The sequence below is a fragment of the Macaca fascicularis genome, chromosome 1 (genome assembly GCF_037993035.2).
Source record: "Macaca fascicularis isolate 582-1 chromosome 1, T2T-MFA8v1.1".
Taxonomy (NCBI): domain Eukaryota; kingdom Metazoa; phylum Chordata; class Mammalia; order Primates; family Cercopithecidae; genus Macaca; species Macaca fascicularis.
The window spans coordinates 4,522,528-4,546,871 of NC_088375.1; the positions used below are offsets into that span (position 1 = coordinate 4,522,528).

General features: G+C 40.7%; 1 protein-coding gene across 4 annotated transcripts in view; it reads right to left on the reverse strand.

Annotated features, from left to right (window-relative positions):
• DESI2 (desumoylating isopeptidase 2) overlaps positions 1-24,038 on the reverse strand; it is a 63,255-nt gene extending 39,217 nt beyond the window's left edge. For 2 of the 4 annotated variants that reach the window (XR_012432057.1, XM_005539621.4), the window contains exon 1: positions 23,074-23,527. Coding sequence is in view for 2 of the 4 variants with exons in the window: in XM_005539621.4 (XP_005539678.1) it covers positions 23,074-23,178 (105 nt within the window). In the remaining 2 variants the exon portion in view is untranslated. Of the gene's footprint in view, positions 1-17,204; positions 17,568-23,073; positions 23,528-23,755 lie in introns of those variants that run through there. The other 2 variants (XM_005539622.5, XM_065540682.1) reach the window with 2 other exon arrangements.
• Positions 24,039-24,344: the final 306 nt, after the last annotated feature.

The following is a 24,344-nucleotide window of genomic DNA, read 5'->3' on the forward strand; positions in this document are numbered from 1 at the left end:
AAAATTAATGTTGATGTTGCTTATTCATTGTTAGCAGTAACAATGATGAACTCAGTAGTTCTTTGTTTTTCATGTTTCCTTGTATTTTCTATCCTTGGAAAGGCCCCACAAAAGTTGAAGAGTTAATTTCTTTGCAAAGTTCAAGTAGTGATCTATTTACTGGTTAGAAATCTATGAAGAGACATCTCTACCGACCTAATGGAAATGAAAAGGATTCCAAGGAAGACTAAGAACTGCATGCCAACAAATTATATAACAGGTGAAACGGACAAATTCACAAGCTACCAAAACTGACTCAAGAAGATACAGAAAATCTAAACAACCTCTAATGAGAAAAGAATGAACTAGTAATTTAAAAACTACCCACAAAGAAAAGCCCAGGATCAGGTGACTTCGCTGGCAAATTCTACTAAATTAAACAAGAATCAATACCAAGTCTTCAGAACCTCTTCCAAAATATAGAAGAAAGGGGAACACTTCCCAACTCATTCTGTGAGGCCAGATAAACCTGACACCAAAACAAAGACATCACAAGAAACAGAGACTAATATCTATTATGAAAACAGACGCAAGGATTATATAACATGACCCAGTGGGATTTATCCTTGGAATGGAAGGTGGGCTTAATCTTAAAAAAAAAAAAAAAAAAAAAGAATGTAATATACCATATAAAGGACAAATCCCCATGATCATCCCAATAGACAAAAGCATTTGACAAAATTCAATACCCTTTCATGATATACATGATATATATGTTTTATACAATATATATAAAATATACATTGTATATTATACATTTTTTAAATCTATGGTGGCTCAAGCCTGTAATCCCAGCACTTTGGGAGGCCGAGGCGGGCGGATCACGAGGTCAGGAGATTGAGACCATCCTGGCTAACACGGTGAAACCCCGTCTCTACTAAAAATGCAAAAAAAAATTAGCCGGGCGAGGTGGCGGCACCTGTAGTCCCAGCTACTTGGGAGGCTGAAGTAGGAGAATGGAGTGAACCTGGGAGGCGGAGCTTGCAGTGAGCTGAGATCGCGTCACTGCACTCCAGCCTGGGCGACTGAGCGAGACTCCGTCTCAAAAAAAAAAAAAATCTATTCAACAGATGGAAATTTCCCTAACCTGATAAAGAATATATATGAAAAACCTCACAGCTAATATCATACTTAATGGTGAAAGACTGAATGCTTTCCCTTTAAAATAAAAAATAAGCGTGTCTGCTCTTGCCACTTCTATTACACACTGTGTTGGATATTCCAGCCAGGGCAATTACTGAAGAAGAAAAAATTAAAGGTATTCAAACTGGAAAAAAAGAAGTAAAATTACCTCATTTTGCAGATAATATGAAATTGTATACAGGAAAACCATAAGGAATCCACCAAAAAATTATTAAAACTAATAAATAAATTAAAAAACACTGCAGGGTACAAGATCAACATATAAAAATCGATTGTAGGAAAGGCACGGTGGCTCACGCCTGTAATCCTAGCACTTTAGGAGGCCGAGGCGGGCAGATCATGAGGTCGGGAGATCGACGGTGAAACCCTGTCTCTACTGAAAATACAAAAAGTTAGCCGGGCGTGGTGGCAGGCACCTGTAGTCCCAGCTGCTCAGGTTGAGGCAGGAGAATGGCCTGAACCCGGGAGGCGGAGCTTGCAGTGAGCTGAGATTGCGCCACTGCACTCCAGCCCGGGTGACAGAGACTCCCTCTCAAAAAAAAAAAAAAAAAAAAAAAAATCGATTGTATTTCTATACACTAGCAATAAGCAATCAGAAAAAGAAATTAAGAAAACAATTCCATTTACAACAGTTACATAAAAAATAAACTTATGGATACATTTAAGAAGTTCACAACTTGTATCTGAAAACTACAAAACCTTATTGAAAGAAATTAAAGAAGACCTAAATAAATGGAAAGACATTCCATGCTCGTGAACTGGAAGACTTAATATTGTTAGGATGCTAATATTCTCCAAGTTGACCTGAAGATTCACTGCCATTCTTGTCAAAATCCCAGCTGCCATTTTTTGCAGAAATCGACAAATTTAAACATTCATATGGAAATTCAAGGGACCTAGAATAGCTAAAACAATCTTGAAAAAGTTATAGGACTCAGACTTCCTGATTTCAACATTTAGCACAGAGCCACAGTAATCAAGACAGTGTATTACTGGCATACAGACAGACATATAGATCAATGAAACAGAATTCAGAGTTCAGAAATAAGTCCCTACATTTATGGCCAATTGATCTTTAACGACGGTGCCAAGACAATTCAGTGGGAAAATAGTCTTTTCAACAAATAGAACTGAGACAACTGGATATCCACATGCAAATGAATGAAGCTGGTCTTCTACCTCATGCCATATATAAAAATTAATTTAATGGATCAAAGACCTAAATGCAAGAGCTTAAATTATAAACTCTTGGAAGAAAAGATAAGCATATCTTCATGATCTTGGATTAGGCAATGGCTTCATAGATATGACACCAAAAGCAAAAGCAACAAAAGAAAAAAATTGATAAAGTGAAAGTTAGCAGAATTTAAAACTTTAGTGCTTTGAAGAACACGATCAAGAAAGTGAAAAAGGCAAACCATAGCCTGGGAGAAAATTTTGGCAAGTCATATACCTGACAAGGGACTTACATGTAGAATACATATAAGAACTCAACAAGACACATAACCCAACTAAAAAATGGGCAAAGGATCTTAAAAAAAGTATTTCTTCTAAGAAGATACGCAAATTAAAACCACCATTATCTATCATGTCATACCCACTCAGATGACTATAATCAAAAAGACAGATAATAACAAGTGTTGGGATGTGGAGAAATTAGAACTCTAATACATTACTGGTGGGAATGTATCATGGGACAGCTGCCCTGGAAAACAGTCTGGCAGTTCCTCCAAAAGTTAAACCTAACGTTACCATGTGACCTAGCAATTTTATTCCTAGGCATATGCCCAAGAGAAATGAAAATATACAGCCACATAAAAACTTGCAATTAATGTTCATGGCAGCATTACTTATAATAGCCAAAAAGTAGAAACAACTACATGTTTATCAACTGATTACTGGATAAATAAAATGTGGTATTATCCATAAAATGCAGTATTATTTCTCAATAAAAAGGAATGAAGTATCTGATGCATGCCACCACAGGAATGAACCTTGAAAACATTATGCCAGGTGAAAGAAGCCAATCACACAAGACCACATATTACATGATTCCATTTACATGAAATGCCGAAAATAGGCTACACAGATGGAAAGTAGATTAGTGGTTCCATGACTGGGAGTTTGGGAAGATAAGGGAAGTGACTGCTAATGGGTATGGGCTTCTTCCTAGGGTGATGAAAATATCCTAAAATTGATTGTGGTAATGATGGCTTCATACCTGTGAATACACTAAAATTCATTGAATTGTACACTTTAAATGGGTATACACTTTATATAATTCATCCAGTATATGAACGGTAGCTCAATAAGGCTGTTAAAAAAAAAAAAAAAAGACTTATGAATAGAAGTAAAGTAAATCAGCCGGGCGCAGTGACTCACGCCTGTAGCTACTTTGAGAGCAGAGGCAGATGGATCACCTGAGGTCAGGAGTTTGAGACCAGCCTGACCAATATGGTGAAACCCTGTCTCTATTAAAATTACAAAACAAAATTAGTCTGGCGTGGTGGTGGGCGCCTGTAGTCCCAGCTACTCGGGAGGCTGAGGCAGAAGAATTGCCTGAACCCGAGAGGTGGGTTGCAGTGAGCCGAGATCGCACCACTGCACTCCAGCCTGGGTGACAGAGCAAGACTCTGTCTCAAAAAAAAGTAAATCTACTAACTTGTACCAAATGGCAAAAGAGTACACCATTCTCTAGTTGGCAAACCTAAACAAAAACTCTTCTATACACACCTTGAGCCCCCAAGAATAAATATTCCTTTAGATACAGAACATACTTTGCTCCTTAAAAAATAACAATTCAGCATTATAACAAAGTTTTTCCTCTGTTAGCAAAATGTGAACCAAGAAATTCACAAAAAGTTTCCATTTCCCTATTAGACATGGTCCAATAAACTTTACTATGAGTGAAATATATAAATTATGGGAATGGAACTTTCAATGGGAAAAAAGTGAAAAAAAAATACTAGCTACCATAAAACATTTTCTAATAACACAAGACAGTCCAATTAGTTTCTTGAACTCTCTATGCCCAAAAATCTTTAAATAGGTTACTTCTTAAATTACGGCTGCATTCCTAATTCTAGCCAGCTGCCTTCTAAAAACATCTGCTTTTAGTCACAAGGAAAACAAGATATAAAAAAGGAATATATCAAGAGCAGAAGAAAACAATTCTAAATATGTATTTTGGTCAGCCACTTCATACATGAACAGTAGCACATTTCTGAATAAATGTTTAGAATATACATTATGAAGAGAATAAATTAGATGTTTTTCTTTGGTGTGACTCTTTTTCTTAACAGATTCAGAGGAAAAGAGGGCTAAGCCCTTCCAGGGAGAGTTGGTCAGAGAAAGAGATGCCCTCCAAATACTGCTTCTCCTGTTAGGGCTTCCTAGATCTATTATTAGAGAACACGCCTGGAAGCCTCGATCTTTACAAACTGGGCAGCCTGCCTGTGGAAGATGCAAATTTAATTCAAGGTCAGTATGCCTTATCAAGTCCTTCTGCCTCAAAGTCCTGCCAAAGCTATGCAGACAATATGGATGATGTCTATTTTAAGTGAATATTTAGTGAGATAACTGTAAAAAAAAAACAAAACAAAAAAGCATATGAGAACTGAGTCTTTTACTGAATGATTTCAGTTGTGAAACTATCCTACTCTCCTACAATAATGATTTACTGTTGGCAGTTATTCATGCTGAAGTAACTGCTATTATTTTATTATTACTATTTTTTTTTGAGACGGAGTCTCGTTCTGTCACCCAGGCTGGAGTGCAATGGCACGATCTCAGCTCACTGCAACCTCTGCTTCCCAAGTTGACGCAATTCTCCTGTCTCAGCCTCCCAAGTAGCTGAGATTACAGGCATGTGCCACCATGCCCAGCTAATTTTGTATTTTTAGTAGAGATGGGATTTCACCATGTTGTCCAGGCTGGTCTCGGACACCTGACCTCGTGATCCGCCCGCCTTGGCCTCCCAAAGTGCTAGGATTATAGGCGCTCGCCACCACGCCTGGCCAACTGCTATTAATTTTTGAAACCAATAGTAGTGTTTCTTAACTATTCTCTAATAGTTAGTCTGGTGTGTTAGTCTAATAGGTGTGTTAGTCTGTTTCTGTGCTGCTATAAAGGAATACCCGAGACTGCATAATTTATAAAGGTTTAATTGCCTCACAGTTCTGCAGGCTGCAGAAGCATGGCTCCAGCATCTGTTTTCGGCGAGGGTCTCGGGAAGCTTCCAATCATGGTGGAAAACAAAGGGACAGCAGGCACGTCACATGGAGAGAAGGAGCAAGAGACAGAGACAAGTGGGGAGGTCCCGGCTCTTTTAAATAACCAGATCTCCCCTGAACTGAGTGAGAACTCACTCATCACCAAAGGGATGGCCCTAAGTCATTCATGAGGGATCTGCCCCATGATTCCAATACCTCCCACTAGGATCACCTCCAACATTTCTTCTTTTTTTTTTTTTTTTTTTTTTTAATAGAGATGGGGTCTTGCTATGTTGCCCAGGCTGATCTCAAACTCCTGGCCTCAAGAGATCCTCCTACCTCAGACTCCCAAAGTGTTGGGTATTACAGGCATGAGCCACTGCACCTGGCCTGGAGGTCACATTTCAATATGAGATTTGGAGGGGACAAACATCCAAATCACGTAATTTGGTTTTATCTTTTGTCATTACGTTTAAAAATTATTTTACTACTGTCAAAACTTATGTCACATAGCGTCTCTTCAGTAAAAACCTCCCTACACAGGTCAAGAGAACTTCTCAAAATTGCTATGAAGAAATTCATGCTTTTGTAGAATACCATGTAATATTGATATGTTTAACCTCATTTTACAAACTAGAAGCTATTTTTCTAACAGAAAATACTATAAATATGCAAAACAAAATCATAGCCAAGAACATGTATCCATAAAACACAAACAAAACAAGCTGGTGAACTAGAAATAACTGGATGTTAGCAAGATTTCTGCTGGATAAGCCTTCATTGCTTTTGTTGTCTCAATAGTAGCAGATGCCAAAAGTTTAAAAACACATACTTGGGAAAAATGGATAATCCAGGGCATTTTTATCCAAATAAAGCCCTAGAAGTTGGCTTTTTATTTGAACTGGGGAAAGACCACTTTTATTTCCAGAGCTTGGTTCAAGTATAAGAGTACAGTTAGTATTAACATTCAGCAGACTATTATAGTTACAGAACTATTGCTCTCAGGCAGTTGCGGAAGGTGGGATGAAGAGTTACATATAATGACACTGGGGGCCGGCCTTGCAGAGAAAGGTTAGCACACAAAAGTGGCGTTGTACACGGGAGGAATGGCACAGAACATTAGAAGCACATGTACTTAAGGAGGTTATATATTCAAGCTTACCCAGTGCCCATGGCTGACAACTAGATCATCCCTCAGGAATTACATGAACAATCACACATTTTCATTTGAAAGTTAGTTTACAGTTTAATTCTTCTCAAACCCTTCCTAACACACCAAAGGAAAACAGTAAAGCAGCCAGATGCTACCACAAAATAGTATCTCTTAAACCACGAAACAATAGAAGAGTTGCCACAAAATCCCTGTCACCCACCTACGTAAACCATTTATACCGAAGATATCATTTGGTCAGTTTAATCCAAGGATCTCTTTCCCTTAGGGTCAAATCAGAAAGCCCACAATGTCCCTCTAGTTCCAGTTTAGATCCCAAGGGCATTTCTTCTATTATATTTTCATTAATCTCAGAGATTACTACTTGAATTTAAAAAAGATTATCCAAGTATTATAACTAACACAAATTGAAGCATTTGGACTGTAGTGAAGAGGGCAATTAGACTGAGTTGGGAGACTTACGTGCTTTGCCTGGGTTTGTTCACATGTATTTGATAACTTTTTAAGGTACTCAATCTGTCTCAAAAAGTGTTTGATTCTAATTCAGAATCCTGGAGCCAGAATGTCTTGGTTGAAGTCCACTATTTGCTAGTTGTATGGCTTTGGGAAAGACAGTTACCTCTCTGTCCCTTGATGTCCTTACTTACAAAATAGGGGTGACAAATACAATCTACCTCAGAGGACTGTTGTGAGGAATAAATAAATCAGTATGTATAAAGTACTGAGAAGACTGCTTGTCCCATAGTAAAGATTATGATGAGTGTTAGTCGTAGCCAAAACATGTATTTATTGGCAACACGATCCTTCCCTCAAATTTTTGTTCTACATATTGGGGAAGATTGTATGCACGTGTAAATAGGCAGATGAGTTCTGGTTATCTGTGCAGTCTCAAAATTTTCAAGAATGTTTGGGAGTTGATGTCCAATTACCAAGAGTAGTGACTCACCAAAATGAATAGCAAACAATGGTGGAGTTAATTTGATTCTACTTAAAGACTCCTACAAGAATTATTTATATTCTGCCGGGCGTGGTGGTACATGCCTGTAATCCCAGCACTTTGGGAGGCTGAGGCAGGCAGATCACTCGAGGTCAGGAGTTCGAGACCAGCTTGAACAATATGCTGAAATCCCATCTCTACTAAAAATACAAAAATTAGCTGGGTGTGGTGGCATGTGCCTGTAATCCCAGCTACTTGCGAGGCTGGGACAGGAGAATCACTTGAACCCAGGAGGCAGAGGCTGTAGTGAGCCGAGACTGTGCCATTGCACTCCAGCCTAGGCAACAAGAGCGAAACTCCGTATCCAAAAAAAAAAGAATTATTTATATTCTTGAGAAGTACAGGTCTCAGTAAAAAGCTTCTTTAAGTAAGACAGTAGTTTTAAAGGACGCCTATATATTAGTGAGGGACATGAGCAGAGGGCTGGAGAACCACATCTCACTTTGGTGCTAGGACCTTACAGCCCTGTACTTCCTTAAGTCCATGGAGATGGTAATTACACAGAAGGTGGCCAAGGAGTAACCACTAACACACTTACCTCCTCTGACACCATCCAGTGTCACTGAAGTCTAGTTTCTTTTTCTTTTTCTTTTTTTGAGATGGAGTTTCACTCTTGTTGCTCAGACTGGAGTGTAATGGCGTGATCTCGGCTCACCGCAATCTCTGCCTCCCGGGTTCAAGCAATTCTCCTGCCTCAGCCTCCCAAGTAGCTGGGATTACAGGCATATGCCACCACGCCCAGCTAATTTTGTATTTTTAGTACAGATGGAGTTTCTCCATGTTGGTCAGGCTAGTCTCGAACTCCTGACCTCAGGTGATCCACCCACCTCGGCCTCCCAAAGTGCTGGGATTACAGGTGTGAGCCACTGCAACCGGCCAGTCTAGTTTCTTTTTTTAAGCAAGAATAAAAAGGTTTTGTTATTAAGATTCTAAAAAGAAGAAAGTAAAATGTACAAGTTTAATAAAAACAGGTTTTCTGGCCAGGCACGGTGGCTCACGCCTGTAATCCCAGCACTTTAGGAGGCCCAGGTGGAAGAATCACTTAAGCCCAGGAGTTCAAGACCAGCCTGGGCCACACAGTGAGACGCTATCTCTACAAAAAAATTGAACAATTAGCCAGGTGTGGTGGTGCATAGTCCCAGCTACTGAGGGGGCTGAGGTGGGAGGTTGGTTGGAGCCTGGGAGGTCAAAGCCTGCAGTAAGCCATGACTATGCCACTGCACTCTAGACCGGGTGTCAAAGTAAGACCCTGTCGCACAAAAAAGGGCCTTTCCTTTTAAAAGATTTTTAAAAAGCATTCTAAAGTATTAATATGATAAAAGGGAAGATAAAAAAATTGTAGAAAAATTATCCTCTTAAAATATGGGGGAAGGCAATAAATACACAAATAAGTACAATTGCTTTTGAGCTCAATCTTGCCTCAATGCAAAAAATTGGCCTAAATATTTCCATTCATTATTTTAAAGTATTGTTTACAGAAATGGATTGTGCTATATTACTGTCATGTTATTCTTCAGATAGAGAACGTCCATTAAACTTCATTTTTGTCAATGATTTGCCTCATCAGTTTAATAAAATTTTATGCTTCTTGCTTGAAAGCAATATTGACAAATGCCATCTCTTTTGTCTGTAACTTAAAACACTTAATATAACCACTTAGGGCCTGGGCCTGACTTCTATAAAAGATAGTATTAAATAATCGGAATAAGTATAAAGAATGACCACTTCTCCTCAAAAACTAGAATCAGTGTTCACGTTAGAGGCTGAGTGAATTGAAGCAAGTGTCTGACTTATTTCTCAAAAAAGGGTGCTCAGTGAAAAGAAGACATTTCAATTTTTGAGTTTTTAAAAAGCCCCATATCAACTGTGACTAGTGGAGATGGTGGGCTAATTACTACAAAGCCATCTCATATGAAACTGTCTTTGATGTAAGTTTACACTGTCAAACTACCTTATGAGGTCTTGTTGGTACTCATGCACTGAATCCAAGATAGAAATTGAGCAACACTCTTCTAGAAAGACCCCCCTAAATTGTATGTCAGTTTAAATCTCATTTTAAAAAGAGAACATACCAGCAAATCTATAAACAAAGCAACTTTGATTGAACAAAACATAGGTATACTTCTTGTGTTGTGTGCAGAACTTTGCTAAACAGTGGGAATACAAAGATGATTAATTCATAGTCCTTGTCCATAAGGAACTCATTAAATATGTAAATAATCACAATTTGATAAGTGTTAAAACAACAAATGTATACATACAGTCAATAACTCATTTTGTGGATGTCACTCTAAAATGTACTTGCAGCTTTTTCTTTCATAATGAAATAGTCCATGCCATGTAAAATATGTAAATTATGTCAGGGATGTTCAGCCAAGTAATTTACCCCAGATGACATAATGAGTGGCTATGCTTCAGCACCAGCAATGGCTTGTCTTTCAGCCCTCTCACTGGCTGTTCACCTCTGGAGGCCTGTTTCTCTATGCTATCCTAATGGATCTCCCTAGCCTGTCAGGTGACAGGTGAGAGCCCTAAACCACTGCACTAGTTCAGAGTAAGAGTCAGGACTGAAGAAAGGTTAGTACTGAGGAGGGGGCAGCAAGAGGCTGTACTTGACCTTTTCCTCCTTGGTCAAGCCTGCTTCCGTTATAGCAAGAGGCAGTGTAATGCAGTTTGTGGTGTAACATGGAATCAGGATGCATGGATTTGTATTGTACGCTCTTTTTAGCTGTGTGACCTTGGGAAAGTGAGTTAACTTCTCTGTGCCTCTCTAAAATGGGAATAGTAATAATGCCTGGCACATAGCATCATTGTAGGGATCGAGTCATTTTAAACCACCTCTTTCATCAGCGTGACCTGGATGTGAGACCTGGAGTCAAAGCATATAATTTTGGAGCTTTAAAATTTGTCTGCCCTACTGGATTTCCGACTTGCATGGGCCCTTTAACCCCTCTGTTTTGGCCAATTTCTCCCATTTGGAATGGTTGTATTTATCCAATACCTGTATCCCCATTATATCTAGGAAGTAGCTAGCTTGCTTTTGATTTTACAGGTTCATAGGAAGGGACCTGCCTTGTCTCATCTGAGGACTGTGGACTTTTGGGTTAATGCTGAAATGAGTTAAGACTTCAGGGAACTGTTAGAAAGGTATGATTGGTTTTGAAATGTGAGGACATGAGATTTGGAAGGACCAGGGGTGGAATGATATGGTTTGGCTGTGTCCCCAACCAAATCTCAACTTGTATTGTATCTCCCAGAATTCCTACACGTTGTGGGAGGGACCCAGGGGGAGGTAATTGAATCATGGGGCCAGCCCTTCCTGTGCTATTCTCGTGGTGGTGAGTAAGTCTCACGAGATCTGATGGGTTTATCAGGCATTTCCACTTTTGCTTCTTTCTCATTTTTCTTGCTGCTGCCACGTAACAAGAGCCTTTTGCTTCCCGCCATGATTCTGAGGCCTCCCCAGCCATATGGAACTGTAAGTCCAATTAAACCTCTTTTTGTTCCCAGTTTCAGTTACGTCTTTATCAGTAGCATAAAAAGGAACTAATATAGACACTGTGTCTGCCCTCATAGTCACCAGAGTGGGAAAGTTAAAAAATCTTGATTGCTGTATTATTGTTTGATACTCACAGATAAAAGAGCAACAGGTCAGAATGAATGAGATTGAATAAAACAGTTCTTGTTCACTTGTTAGACTTAAAAGTAATATATTTCTAGAGAAGGTCATTTAAAAAGACAAACCTTCAGCTTGAGAACATGATGCAATATGGTTGATGGTTAACAGAGATAAATATTAAAGTATATCACTAATTCTACTCAGTTTGAATGAGGACTATAAAATATAGCATATTCATTCACTGATTGGAGTGATAGAGTAGAAAGTAAAAAAAAATTGATGAGGCAGAAGAGAGTGGTGACGATTCTGAAAGAGAAGTCCTTGTATAGATAGGTGAGAGGATGGGGTCTAGGACACAGTGGAAGGTTTCATCTCAGATAGAGACATGGACAATTCATTCCATATGATCAGAGAGAAGGCAGACTACATATGGTAAAACAGTAGTAGTGGAAGGATGAGAAAATTGCCTTTTTTTTTTTTTTTCTCTTCAGTGAAATAAGCTGTGAGGTAATCTCTGAAAATAAGCTGAGAGTAGGGAATGGGGAGAAAGTGTGACATATTGTAGTTGTCTTGGAGAGTGGGAATGTCAACTGACCAGAGAAATAAGGAAGCACTGCTAGACAGTATTTAGAGCCCTCTTGGGGTTTGTGGTCACAATTTTTAAAGGGAGATCTGTCAGTATGGTTGTTTTTCTCTAGCCCTGTTCATTCAGCTGCCGAGGTGTAGATGGTGAGCCGATTTTAACTAGGGAGACAAGTATGACAGAGGGAGTCACACTAACAGTAGACTGCAGAATAGCCTAGATGAAGAGGGGAGCAAAGAAGTGATTATTTTAAGGAGCTGGCTCACAAGACTGTGGGGCTTGGTAGATCTGAAATCTTCAGAGCAGGCCTGTAGGATGCAGATTCAGGGAAGAGTTGATATTGCAGCTTGTCTGGAGCCAAAATTCGTTCTTCCTTGGGGAACTTAGTTTTTCTTTTAAGGCCTTTGACTGGATGAAGCCCATCCATATTTTGGAGGGTAATTTCTTTACTCAAAATCTATAAAATTAATTGTTACATCTAAAAAAACACCTTAGGAGCGTGTCTGACTAAAACTGGGTACCATGGTCTACTCAAGCTGACACACAACATTAACTATCACAGAAATATTCGCAGAAAAGATTTAGGAGGTAGGGCAGTTTTTAGATCACTGTACATCCATGAGTGCCACAGAGTGCAGAAGTTAGTTCAGGGAGGGGTGTAAGATGAGGACAAACAAAAAGAGAATCAGCACATTTCTGGGTTATGGAGGGGATGAGATATGGGAAAAGAAATACAGCATAACGGTTAGGAGCACAGATTTTAGTGTTAAGAGCTCTTGTTCAAGACTGTGCTCTACCACTATGGCATGACTCTGAGCATGCTTTTCAACTAGGCCTCAGTTTCATCAACTTAAAAAGGGACACTAATATAAGGAAATGGCTTAGTATAGTGGCATACTGAAAACACTAAAAAAAAAAAAAGGTATTATGGGAAAATTCAATATTGTAAATGTATCAATTCTTCCCCCCAAATTGTTCATAAATGTAATGTCACTACACTTAAAATTTCACTGAGGTTAACAAATTGCTTCTAAATTTTACTTAAAAATCAATGTGTGAGTAACATAAATTCTGAAAGAGAATAAGAGAAACTTGCATCACTGATATCAAAACTTGCTGGAAGAGACTAGTACAATTCAACATCTAACAACGGTACAGGAAAAGGCAGAAATGAATAGCACAGTCTTCAAATACACCTCAATATCCATGATAATTCAGTACAGCATAAACACAGTATGTGCCAGAAATTAACAGAGGGAAGCATGGATTATTCAATAAACAGCATTGGGATAACTGGCATTCCCCTTGGGAACAAACATGTAGATTATTTCTATCATTTTTTGCAAGGAAAAATCTTTCTAGGGAATGACTGGAAGATGAAAGGTTATAAAAGACCCACAGTTTTGACCTCATATAACAAAATTTCTGTAAGGCAAAGGACATTTATAAATACACTTACCAAGCTTAACAGGGGATTTTAATTTATTTATGGTCATTTCATAACTTATATGCTTGGTCCTACTTGTATTTATTTTTGAGACAGGGTCTTGCTCTGTCGCCCAGACCGGAGTGCAGTGGCACAATCACGGCTTACTGCAGTCTCAACCTTCTGGGCTGAGGCAATCCTCCCACCTCAGTCCCTTGAGTAGCTGGAATCACAGGTGTGGACCTGGCTAATTTATTTACTTATTTTTTGTAGAGATAAGGTCTCACTACCACCCGCCTCAGCCTCCCAAAGCGCTGGGATTACAGGCCTGAGCCACAGTGCCTAGCCTTGTCTTCATTTCATATTTAACTTCTCTCTTTTTTTTTTTTTTATTACACCATATGGATTATGTCTTCTTTGCTCTTTTCCCTCTAGGTTTGATTTTTCTCCCAATAATACATCATTATGAAAAATATTTACACATACACTCAAATATAATTTTCTAAAACAAGAATTAATTATATTTATAACACATCTCCTCCGATATAGGGCTGCTACAAGATTTTACCTCTTCTCCCTCATCCAAGGTTTGTTCAATATAATCTGAAAACTTAATTTTAAAAAATCAACATGCTTATTCTCTTCAAAGAGTAATTCTGGATACTGGCCCTGTTTTTAACCACAATTATAAGATTTAGCTATGTTAAATGAGTATTGATGGCCATGGCCTGTCCTTTTACACTGTAACCACCCCATTGTTAAGTTCTTGAATAATTTTTTAACCCCCAGAAAGGTATCTACATATTGTCTATGTCCTTTTGTACATGAATGACAATTGGAGAAGCTATAGTATTCAGACATAAATCTTTTCCCTTTTAATACTCTGTAGATAATGCTCCACTTTATTATTCAGCCTTTGGTATAATCAAAGAGTAGTCTGAAACTAGCCTGATTTTTGTTCCTGTGTAACTTTTTTGCCTTTGTGTATCTGTAGGATTTTTTACTTTATTCTTAAAATTTGCAGCCAGGCGCGGCGGCTCACACCTATAATCCCAGCACTTTGGGAGGCTGAGGCGGGCGGATCACAAGGTCAGGAGATTGAGACCATCCTGGCTAACATGGTGAACCCCCATCTCTACTAAAAATACAAAAAATTAGCTGGGAGTGGTGGGCGCCTGTAGTCACGGCTACTCAGGAGGCTGAGGCAGGAGAATGGTGTGAACCTGGGAGGCGGAGCTTGCACTGAGCCAAGACGGTGCCAGCGTGGGCGACAGAGCGAGACTGTATTAAAAAAAAAAAATGCAAGTTAAAATAGGCTTTGGTTGAATGGTCCTAACTTTTAAAAAGTTTTGCTTATCACTTGATCCTTTTGACGCTTCTACTTGAATTTCTTTCTAAATCTTATTTTCTCTTTAGTTCCCAATCGAACTCCCTTTCTAGTTACAAATTAGGAAATGATGTTTTTCATTTTTGTGGAATCTATCCTAATCCCAGATTTTTCCCTTTCTGGTAGTACTGCTTGTTCTATTTTCAATGATCCTCCTGAATCTACTTGAGAACTTAAATCAGCAATTCCTTAAAAGCTTCTCATTTCTTGCTGTACATTTACTTAACACGTGGCATGTGGCCTAACTTCCAGCCTTTATATTTGCTTACCCTCTGTCTGGAACACTTTCTCCTTTCTACATGGCACACTTCACCTTTCAGGAACGCCTTCTTGGTAAGGCCTTTCTCGACCACTCTTTGAAACTGCAGTAACCAGTAACTACATCGTCCTGATTTACACCGCCCCTCCCTTTCTTCACTTCCTCGTTAGCACTTATCACCACTTACTATCTCATATATTTTACTTATTTATTAGCTTTATTCTGTTTAATAGACAGTTCAGATAGATGGGTTTGGCATTATTTAGCTATTTTCTGGATAAAAATTTCAAAAAACAAAAATAAAAATCCAGTTTTCATCAATGGGGGTGGGGGGAAGAATATGATAGAAAAGATGTCAGTTCTTCCCAAGTTAATTTATAAGTTTAGTGCAAGCCTAATTAAAAAAATCTATGGACTTCTGGGTATATATCCAAAAAAACTGAAAGCAGGACTTCAATAGACATTTTTACTTTTATAAACCCATGTTCACATACCATTATTCATAACAGCCAAAGGGTGGAAGTAACCTGTGTCTAATGACACTGAAATTAGCTTTTTTGTGGTATATACATACACAGTGGAATATCAGCCTTAAAAAGGGAGGAAATTCTGATACATGCTGCAACATAAACCCTGAGGACTATGCTAAGTGAAATAAGCTAGTCACAAAACAAATACTGTATTATTTCACTTAAATGAGGTATCTTGTCAAATGCACAGACACAGAAAGCAGAATGATGATTACCAGGGACTGAGGGGAGGGAGAAATGTGGAGTTGTTAATGGGTATAGGGTCTCAGTTTTGCAAGATAAAAAAGTTCTGAAGACTGGTTGTACAACAATGTGAATACACCTAACACAGTAGCTTGTATAGTTAAAAAGGTACATTTTATGTTATGTGTATTTTAACACAATTAAAACAAAACGAAAACCTATGGAATTTTTTCAGAGAGCCTTACAAAGTACTCCTAGAAAAGGAAATGAAGGCCAATAAAACTTTGGAATAATAATAAAGGGAAACTTGCCTAATCAGATTCCAAATATGATGTGAAAGTATAATAATTAAAATAGTGTGGTAATAAGGCTAGAATCAACAATTCTGCATGGCTAAGAATTTAGTATTATGATTAAGGATGACATCACAATTTAGAGAGGAAAGACTTTTATTTCAAATAATGTGGGGCCAAGTAGTTGATTTTTAATTTATTGTTTTTAAGTTACTGTCACATCTATACCAAAATACATTCCAGATCAACTAAAACAAAATTATTTTCATGCATCCCATTGTCCTTTTATTATTATTTTTGCCTTTCTTATAGTTTAAGATTATTTTGGCAGTTCTCACTTTACATTTTATTAAGCAACTGGCTGACATCTGCACAATGTTGCTTTGGAATTCAAATAATCTTGTAGAGAATTTGATAGCCAACAAATGGAAAGGGTAAGTACATCCCATCTTAAGAAAAATCTGACTGGGCGTGGTCACTCACGCCTATAATCCCAGCACTTTGGGAGGCTGAGGCAGGCGGATCACGAGGTCAAGAGATTGAGACCAGTGTGGCCAACATAGTGAAACCCTGTCTCTACTAAAAATACAAAAAAACTTAGCTGGGCATGGTGGCGCACACCTGTAGTCCCAGCTACTCTGGAGGCTGAGGCAGGAGAATTGCTTGAACCCGGGAGGCAGAGGTTGCAGTGAGCAGAGATGGCGCTGCTGCACTCCAACCTGGGCGATAGAGCGAGACCCCGTCTCAAAAAAAAAAAAAAAAAGAAAGAAAAAAAAGAAAAATCCATAAAACAAAGAATTCATCTAAATAGTTGGCTCTCTCGTATTTCTAAAGCATCAGATTTACAAGTTTCAAATGTTAACTTGATCCACCGTTATAAATGTGGCCATGGAACTAATATACACTACAGCATGCCACTGCAAGCCACTGCAAGTCTGAAGGGGTTTTAGTCACTAATATGCTTGGACCCTACTGGCATCTGAGTTGTATTTTTCAAATACTTCAACTTTTCCATTTTAAGTTACTAGGTCAATATTTATTCTATGCCAAGTTGAGTGGCTGCTATGATGAAACAATTTTTAATTGAACATTTTTGGGTTTATAAAACACCTTTCATAGATGGCATTGTAGCAGAATGACTCCCCAAAATGTTCCCAGAACCTGTGAACATGTTACATAGCAAAGAGACTTTGCAGATGTCATTGAAATTATGGTCCTCAATATCAGGAAATTATCCTGGAATATCTGGGTAGGTCTCAATTACCTGGGCTCTTAAAAACAGAAAACTTTCTGTGGCTGGAGGTAGGACAGATGTGGAGGAAAGTGAAGTTAGAGGTATTTGAAGCAGAAGGATTCCACACACCTTGCTGGTCTGAAGATGGAGGACTGGACGACACTTGAAGCAACTGAGAGAGGATCCCAGCTGACAGCAGTAAGGAATGGGACCTCAGACCTACAAATATAAGCAACTGAATTCTGTTAACAATCTGAATGAGCTTGGAAGCAGATGTGCCCCCAGAGCCTAACACCTTGATTTTGGGCTTGTGAAGACTACAGCAGAGGAACTGGGCTAACCCACCTGGTCTTCTGATTTACAGAAGTGTGAGATGATAAATTTGTGTTGTTTTAAACCACTACGTTATTGGCAACTTGTTATTGCAGCAATAAAAAACAAATGTACGTATTTATGGAAACTGAATTCTTTTCTCATACATACTAGCTTCCCCCACCCCCCTCACCCCCAAAAAGAAAAGAGGACAAGGCCATAAATAATGCAGGAGGGCAGATGTACAATTGTCCTTTTTGCTTAGCTAGACTCACGGGTCACTATTTGCCCAAGAAGCATATTGACACAAGTAAATTCAGGTAAATTCCTTACTGTTTAAAAAAAAAAAAAAAAAATGGACGACCAGCTCCTATTATTCCTATTAACTAGTTAGTTTATGTTAAAATTCAGGAACTGACAATGTTTTCGGAAATATTATCTTCCAAAGAGTAATTAAGATCCAACTTCAAGAAATAAACTTATTAAAAACATTTCCTCAGTCTAGTCCCATAGTGTTTTAAGTTTGATCAAAGAAAAATATTTGATTTTTTTCTGTCCCATTCCTATAATCCTCCCCTCCCCTTCATTTGGGCACCCTAGTCCAACAATCAAAGCTAAAATCTAGCAATGCACTTAAGTAGAGGTACAAGGAAAGGAAAATCACCCAGAAATAGGTATTTGGCACGAAGAGGAGGATCCCATGATCTTTTCATGCCATTTAAGTACTAGCACCTCTCCTAATAAAAACTGGCTAAAGCCCCACTACTCATTCAGCAGATATTTCTAGAACACTGTCTAGTGACAGGCCCTGTTCTAGACACTGGTAATAGTATGACGCTATCAGAGAACCTACAGTCTGGTGGGATGCACAGGATAATATACACAGCAATGGAGATATGCACAAAGTACAACTAGGGCACAGTAGTTCACTCAAGTCTGAGGAATAAAGACCAAGCTACAGCCAGAAGGAGCAAGCAGGTTGCAGGTGATCAATGTTGGACAAGGCCACTCCAGACAAAAGGATGGGCATGCATAAAGATACGGGGGATGTGACATAGCCTGTTTGGATAGCTAAACAATTTCACTGTGTGAGAATAAAGGGTGTTAAGTAGAAGACGGAGGTGGACCTGTAACTGTCAGCCAGGGGCCACATCATAAAGTGCATTACACTTTATCCTGGTTATGTTTCAGAACGCTTACTTTGGTAACAGAATGGAGGGAGGATTAAAATGAAGTAATACTAGAGATTGAAACTAGTAAGGAGGCTATTATATGAATAGAGATGAGGGCCTGAACTTGAGAAGCATTAGTGGAAATGGGGATAAAGTAACCAATTTAAACAATATCCAGAAAGTAAAATATGTGTCAGGCATCATAGGTTCCCATCAAATTGCCATTTCCAACTTTTTGCCTTCCTCACCCACAACTCAGCATAAAGGTTAGAAACACCAGGTATCAGGACTGGGCGCGGTGGCTCACACCTGTAATCCCAGCACTTTGGGAGGCCGAGGTGGGCGGATCATGAGGTCAGGAGATCGAGACCATCCTGACTAACACAGTGAAACCCCGTCTCTACTAAAAATACAAAAAAATTAGCTGGGCCCAGTGGCGGGCGCCTGTAGTCCCAGCTACTCAAGAGGCTGAGGCACGAGAATGGCATGAGCCTGGCAGGTGGAGCTTGCAGTGTGCCAAGATCGCGCCACTACACTCCAGCCTGGAAGACAGAGCAAGACTCCTTCTCAAAAAAAAAAAAAAAAAAAAAAAGAAAAAGAAACACCAGATATCCACTTACTCAGCTTCATCACAGTTGCACACGAGCCAGTTCTAGATAATCTCTTGGGGGAAGGAGTGTGGCTCTGGTTAAGTTTTTCCTTTCTATTAAAAGAACAGAGGTGCATGTAAAAAAATGACCCTATCTTCTTCCATCTTCCTTCATATACTGCTGACTGAGGATACCACATTTGGTGCTATGGCAGTTACTTTACAACTATGAGAGGACGAACCAAGGGCAACAGCCAACGTGCTGAGGATGGCAGAGTAAAAGGATGGAAAGTCCTGGTTCTTGATGGCACAGCTGAGCTGGTGAACTAACCCAGGGCCTGTTTATCTCTGGACTTAAGTATCCTTCCAGCTTAAGCCACTGACTCTCAAGCTCTCTGTTGCTTTCAGACAGAATCAACCAAACTAAAACAAAGAGACGGGGCCTGCTGACTGACTGTGAAGGGTTTATAATAAAGAGGAATTTAAGTTTACTCCCTGGTTTCCGGTTTGGGAAACTACAACAAAAGTAGTGGCTTTTTGGGCAGTGGCATGGGGCAAGAGGGAAGACTGTGTGGTGTGGGTAGGGGAAAAGGTTCGAAGAAGTTTGTTCCTGGACATGTTGATTTGAGATATGAAGGAATCATTTAGGTGGGATGTGTGATTCTGGAACTTGTTCAGAAAGTCTGAATTAGATCTGCAGATGTATGAGAAGTCGGATCTATCACACCAGCCTGACCTTACACTCTGTTGGAGGAGTCTAATGGAGACAGGCACCAAAAGAACGGAGTCCAGACAAAAATGTCCTTATTTGAAGAGTCCTACAAAGTGGTTCTTTTCTATTCTTTAAAGACTTTGAAGATGTATAGGTACTACTTTATAATAAAACTGGTACAGGCAGGGCACAGTGGCTCATGCCTATAATCCCAGAACTTTGGGAGGGTGAGGCGGACGGATCACTTGAGGACAGGAATTTGAGAAAAGCCTGGCCAACATGGTGAAACCCAACTCTACAAAAATACAAAAATTAGCCGGGCATGAGGGCAGGTGCCTGTAATCCCAGCTACTTGGCAGGCTGAGGCGGGAGAATCACTTGAACCCGGGAGGCAGGGGTTGCAGTGAGCTGAGATCACACCACTGCACTCCAGCCCGGGTGACAGAGTGAGAAAACAAATAAATAAAATAAATAATAAATTGGTAGAAACTTGTTAACACAATGAATTTGCAAACATTATCAAATACCTGCAGATTTTTATTTTATAAAAATTCATTAGTAGTCAAGATAACCTGAAAAGCACAAAATCTGGATCTATGAAAAATAAAGACTGCTAAAATGACTACACCAGAGATTCGTCTCAGTATTTGAAACTAATCTGAGTCACCTGCTTTGCTATGTGTGCCAGTCAATTAGGAATATGTGAACAAGCTCATTCCCACGACTCGGAAAGTAGCTCCAGCACGTTTTTATTGGTGGTAGATTACTCTAAAGTACACAGGGGAACATAATCACCGAGAAGGCAGCAAGCAATAATTCAGGAACACTGTGCATGATTAAGTAAACTTCTGAGGATCACGGTATTCTTCCACGAGAAGGAAGTTAATACTGGTGACCCCAATAGAATTATTTTCGTGCACACGGCAGAGTTACAGGAGAAAAGAAATGATCCGCAGCAGCCCAGTCTAGAGAACAGGACAAACACAATCAGAGCTGGAACGGGCGACCTAACAAAGACACACAAGGACACATGGCAAGAGGTCCCTATAACCGTGATTATAAGGGCATCCCAAAGGTTGATTTTCATATTTACAGAGTTTGAACCAGACAGCTGATGTACTAGGCCTAAACAGGTAACAACTATCCTCATCCAAGGCATCTCTGATGAATAGGAAGAATTACCAAGGATAAAAGGAATTTACGCTTGGTAACAAGCAAAAATGTTTCAAAAACCAAAACTGACTTGAGAAAAATTAGTATAATAGACCAAAATTCATATCTCAATCCGTTAGTCTTCATTCTAAAACAACTGATCACACTGTTCCCCTCCGTGAAAACCATAAATGACTCTGCTGGCTCAAGGAGCCCCTCAGCCCTTCACCCAAGCCCACAACTCATCGGACTAATGAAGTTCTAATCACACTTTGTTTTGTCTCCTTTTATTTACGCTTTACTCTAGCTATACTGGACCAGCTGCTACTTCCCAAATCCCACCTGTGCTTTCCCTAGTCCTGCCATTCGGTTCATGCCAACTGTTCTCTGCCCTTGTGGATGCTACCCATTCTTCAAGTTTCATACCTTTGATTTTTCAGCATTCCCTGATGCTGCAACCACATATAGTCTCCTCCTTTACATCCTTGTCTGCTCTTATCAAAACCGTGCTATTCTGTCTTGAATTGTTACCACTGTTGTGTATCTCCTCTACAATACTCTAAATTCCTTAAAGAAGAAAGGACAGTTAACTCATCCTTGTGGCTTCTACCACGTCAAAAACAGTAAGTAACGGTAGGTTGCTGAATTAGTGACGTAAAACACTCAAAGCCCTCAAAAAAACATGCAAGATCAAGTTTATTAAAAGTCTAATAATTCAACTATTTATCATTCCGATAAACATTCATGTGCTTCATCTCCTGTTCATAAGCAATATAAAGACATAAATGCAGGAATTAGAAGAGAAGATAGTGAATCAGATTTTGGTTGACAAATTCTAGATTATATTTTTAGTTGTTTGGGCAGATCACTTACTCTCTTCCCCGTCTGCTTCATTCTGTAACTACCTATTTTACAAACTTGATGTGAAGAATAAGATCTTGTTAATTAGTCAATATTTTAACATCGTCCAGAACAGTTCCCCCTTTGAAAATACTGAATACCATCTCTAGCTTTTCCCAATCGACCACAATTAGAAAAGATTTTCCTGTATCACAGAATGCCTAAAGTGTAAAGCCCACTATATGCCAAAAAATGCATTTTCATTTTCATATAAAAGGTAAAACTCTCTTCCTCTATTCTCACAAATTCTTCTAGGCTCTGAAACCACGGCTTCTGGCCATTGTATCCTAATTTATAAACGGGTTTGTTTAACAATCTAGGAGAAAAGGCACACTGTGCTCTCAAGAGCAGAATATATTCTGAAAGACAGCAATAGCCTTCATGAATAAAAAACAAACCACACTCAGATGGGGGGGGAGTGGTGCACAGAAAAAGTACAAGGGCAGTAAGAACCTTGAAAAATAAAGGCGTTCAGCTGAACACAAAAAGTTTAAGTCTAGAGAATTATTTCTCAACAGTGACACAGGCCAAAGAATTTACAAAGTGCCATGCTTTTCTAGGATCTTTTGTTTGGCTTATTCTCCTCTTCAACTTTTTCTGTGCTGTTCCACTTTTCTCAGCATGTGAACTCATCTCATCTCCAAGCTCACATCAGAATTCAACAGAGGACTCATCTCAAGTGGCAGGCAGTTCCTACACCCTTCTGACACAATTCCCAGATATGGCCTGAGGAATCCCTTTCTACCCAAGATATAACACTGTAAATGTAGAAACTTATAAATAATACAAGGGAATACAAAGTTTAGAACTGTGTAAGACTCCTGGCCTGTAGTCCTTCTGCTCTCCCGCATCTTTAAGCCAACAAAAACCACGATGGGCAATTTTTCATTTGTCAGTCAACTTACAAGGAATTTTAAGCATTGCAGTCAGAGGTAATCCATTCGACAGAACAAAAACCCATCAACCCAAAGCAAGCAAACGCACCCAGGCATACATCTAACTGCAACGACAACTCTCCACCGGGTGCTTTTTCTGGGGTAATTTCAACTGCAAAAATCAGGCAAACCAGTTCTTGGGCTCGATTCTGCGTGCCTGCCAGACTCCAAAGTTACATGACACAACAAACAACTTCTTCCCTTCCCTCTCCTGTGGTCACGTCACCTGTTGCATCACCGGGAAAGTGGTCTTCAGGGTGTGGGAAAGGAGCACCACCAGGATCTCTGAATCATTCAGCTGGGCTATTTTCTTGAGAAATGTTAGCCTCATTCATATTTTAACGCGGTTGCCTTGAACACACAAGGCAAGGGTGTGTTGGCTCCTGTTCACCTTTGAAGAGATTCTAGCACAGGCACCCGAAAGCTGTGACTTTCTGGACTTGGAGGGGCTTGGGAGTTTTTGAAGACTAAGCCACGGAGAGACACGTACAGCTCGGCAGAAGCAGAGGAGCTGGGAGCGCAGGCGGTCGGGACGGGGGTCCCGGGGCAGCCCCGGGGGCCGGCAAGTGGGGTTGGACACGCAACGGAAGCTTTGCCGAAAGGACACTGCTCGTGGGCCAAGGGGTCGGGCCCAGAGCCAGGGTCGCGGCCAAGCGGAGCGGCTGGGAGAGGTTCCAGCCCACCTGAGCACCGGCCAAAAGCCTCGGGCTGACTGGGTTCACCGGAGCGTCGACGAGTGCGAGGATTAAAAATGAACCACACTCCCTCCTTTACCCCCGGCTTCCCCCGAGAACTAGGCTGGAGGCGGAGACGCGAGGCAGGAAGCGCCTGGGGCCGGGGTCCGAGCCCGACCGGCGAGAGGAAGCCGGCCTGGGCCAGGGCTCGGGGCCGCCAGGGGCCGCACTCACCATGTCGTACACGTTGAGCACCACTAACTGGTTAGCCCCCATCCTCCTCCCCGCGGCCGCCGCCTCGTCCTCAAGCCGCTCCGTCTCCGCGGGGCCGGAGGCCGCTCTCACCCCCGCGGGCGCTTCAGGGGACCCGAGCCGGGCACTAAGCGCACAGCCCGGCCCGCGGCAGCCGGGGCGGAAGCATCGGGCAGCCGAGCCGCTCCCGGGCGCCGCCGACAGGAGCCTCTGTGCGGACGGGGCCGGACCGTTGGCGGCCCGCTCCGGATGAGGCACCTCCCCTAGGCGGCAGACACGTGGGGAAAGGCGGGGCTTGAGCAAGGGGCGGGCGCCAGGCGCCCCGGGGGCGGGGCCGGCCCGGCGCCGGGACTGAGCCCGCCTGCGCTCTGGCTCCCGGCCGCCGCACCTCGGGACCTAAAATGGCGGCAGCTTCGGCGCCTCCGCGTTCTGGAGGCACGGGGCCACAGGAACACTACAGTTCCCAGCATGCAGTGAGGATTCCCCCTCGCTACTATAAGCGCAGAGGCGGAGTCTCAACAGTCCTTCGACTACAACTCCCTGCATGCCGCGGGGGCCGCGGTCCTACCAG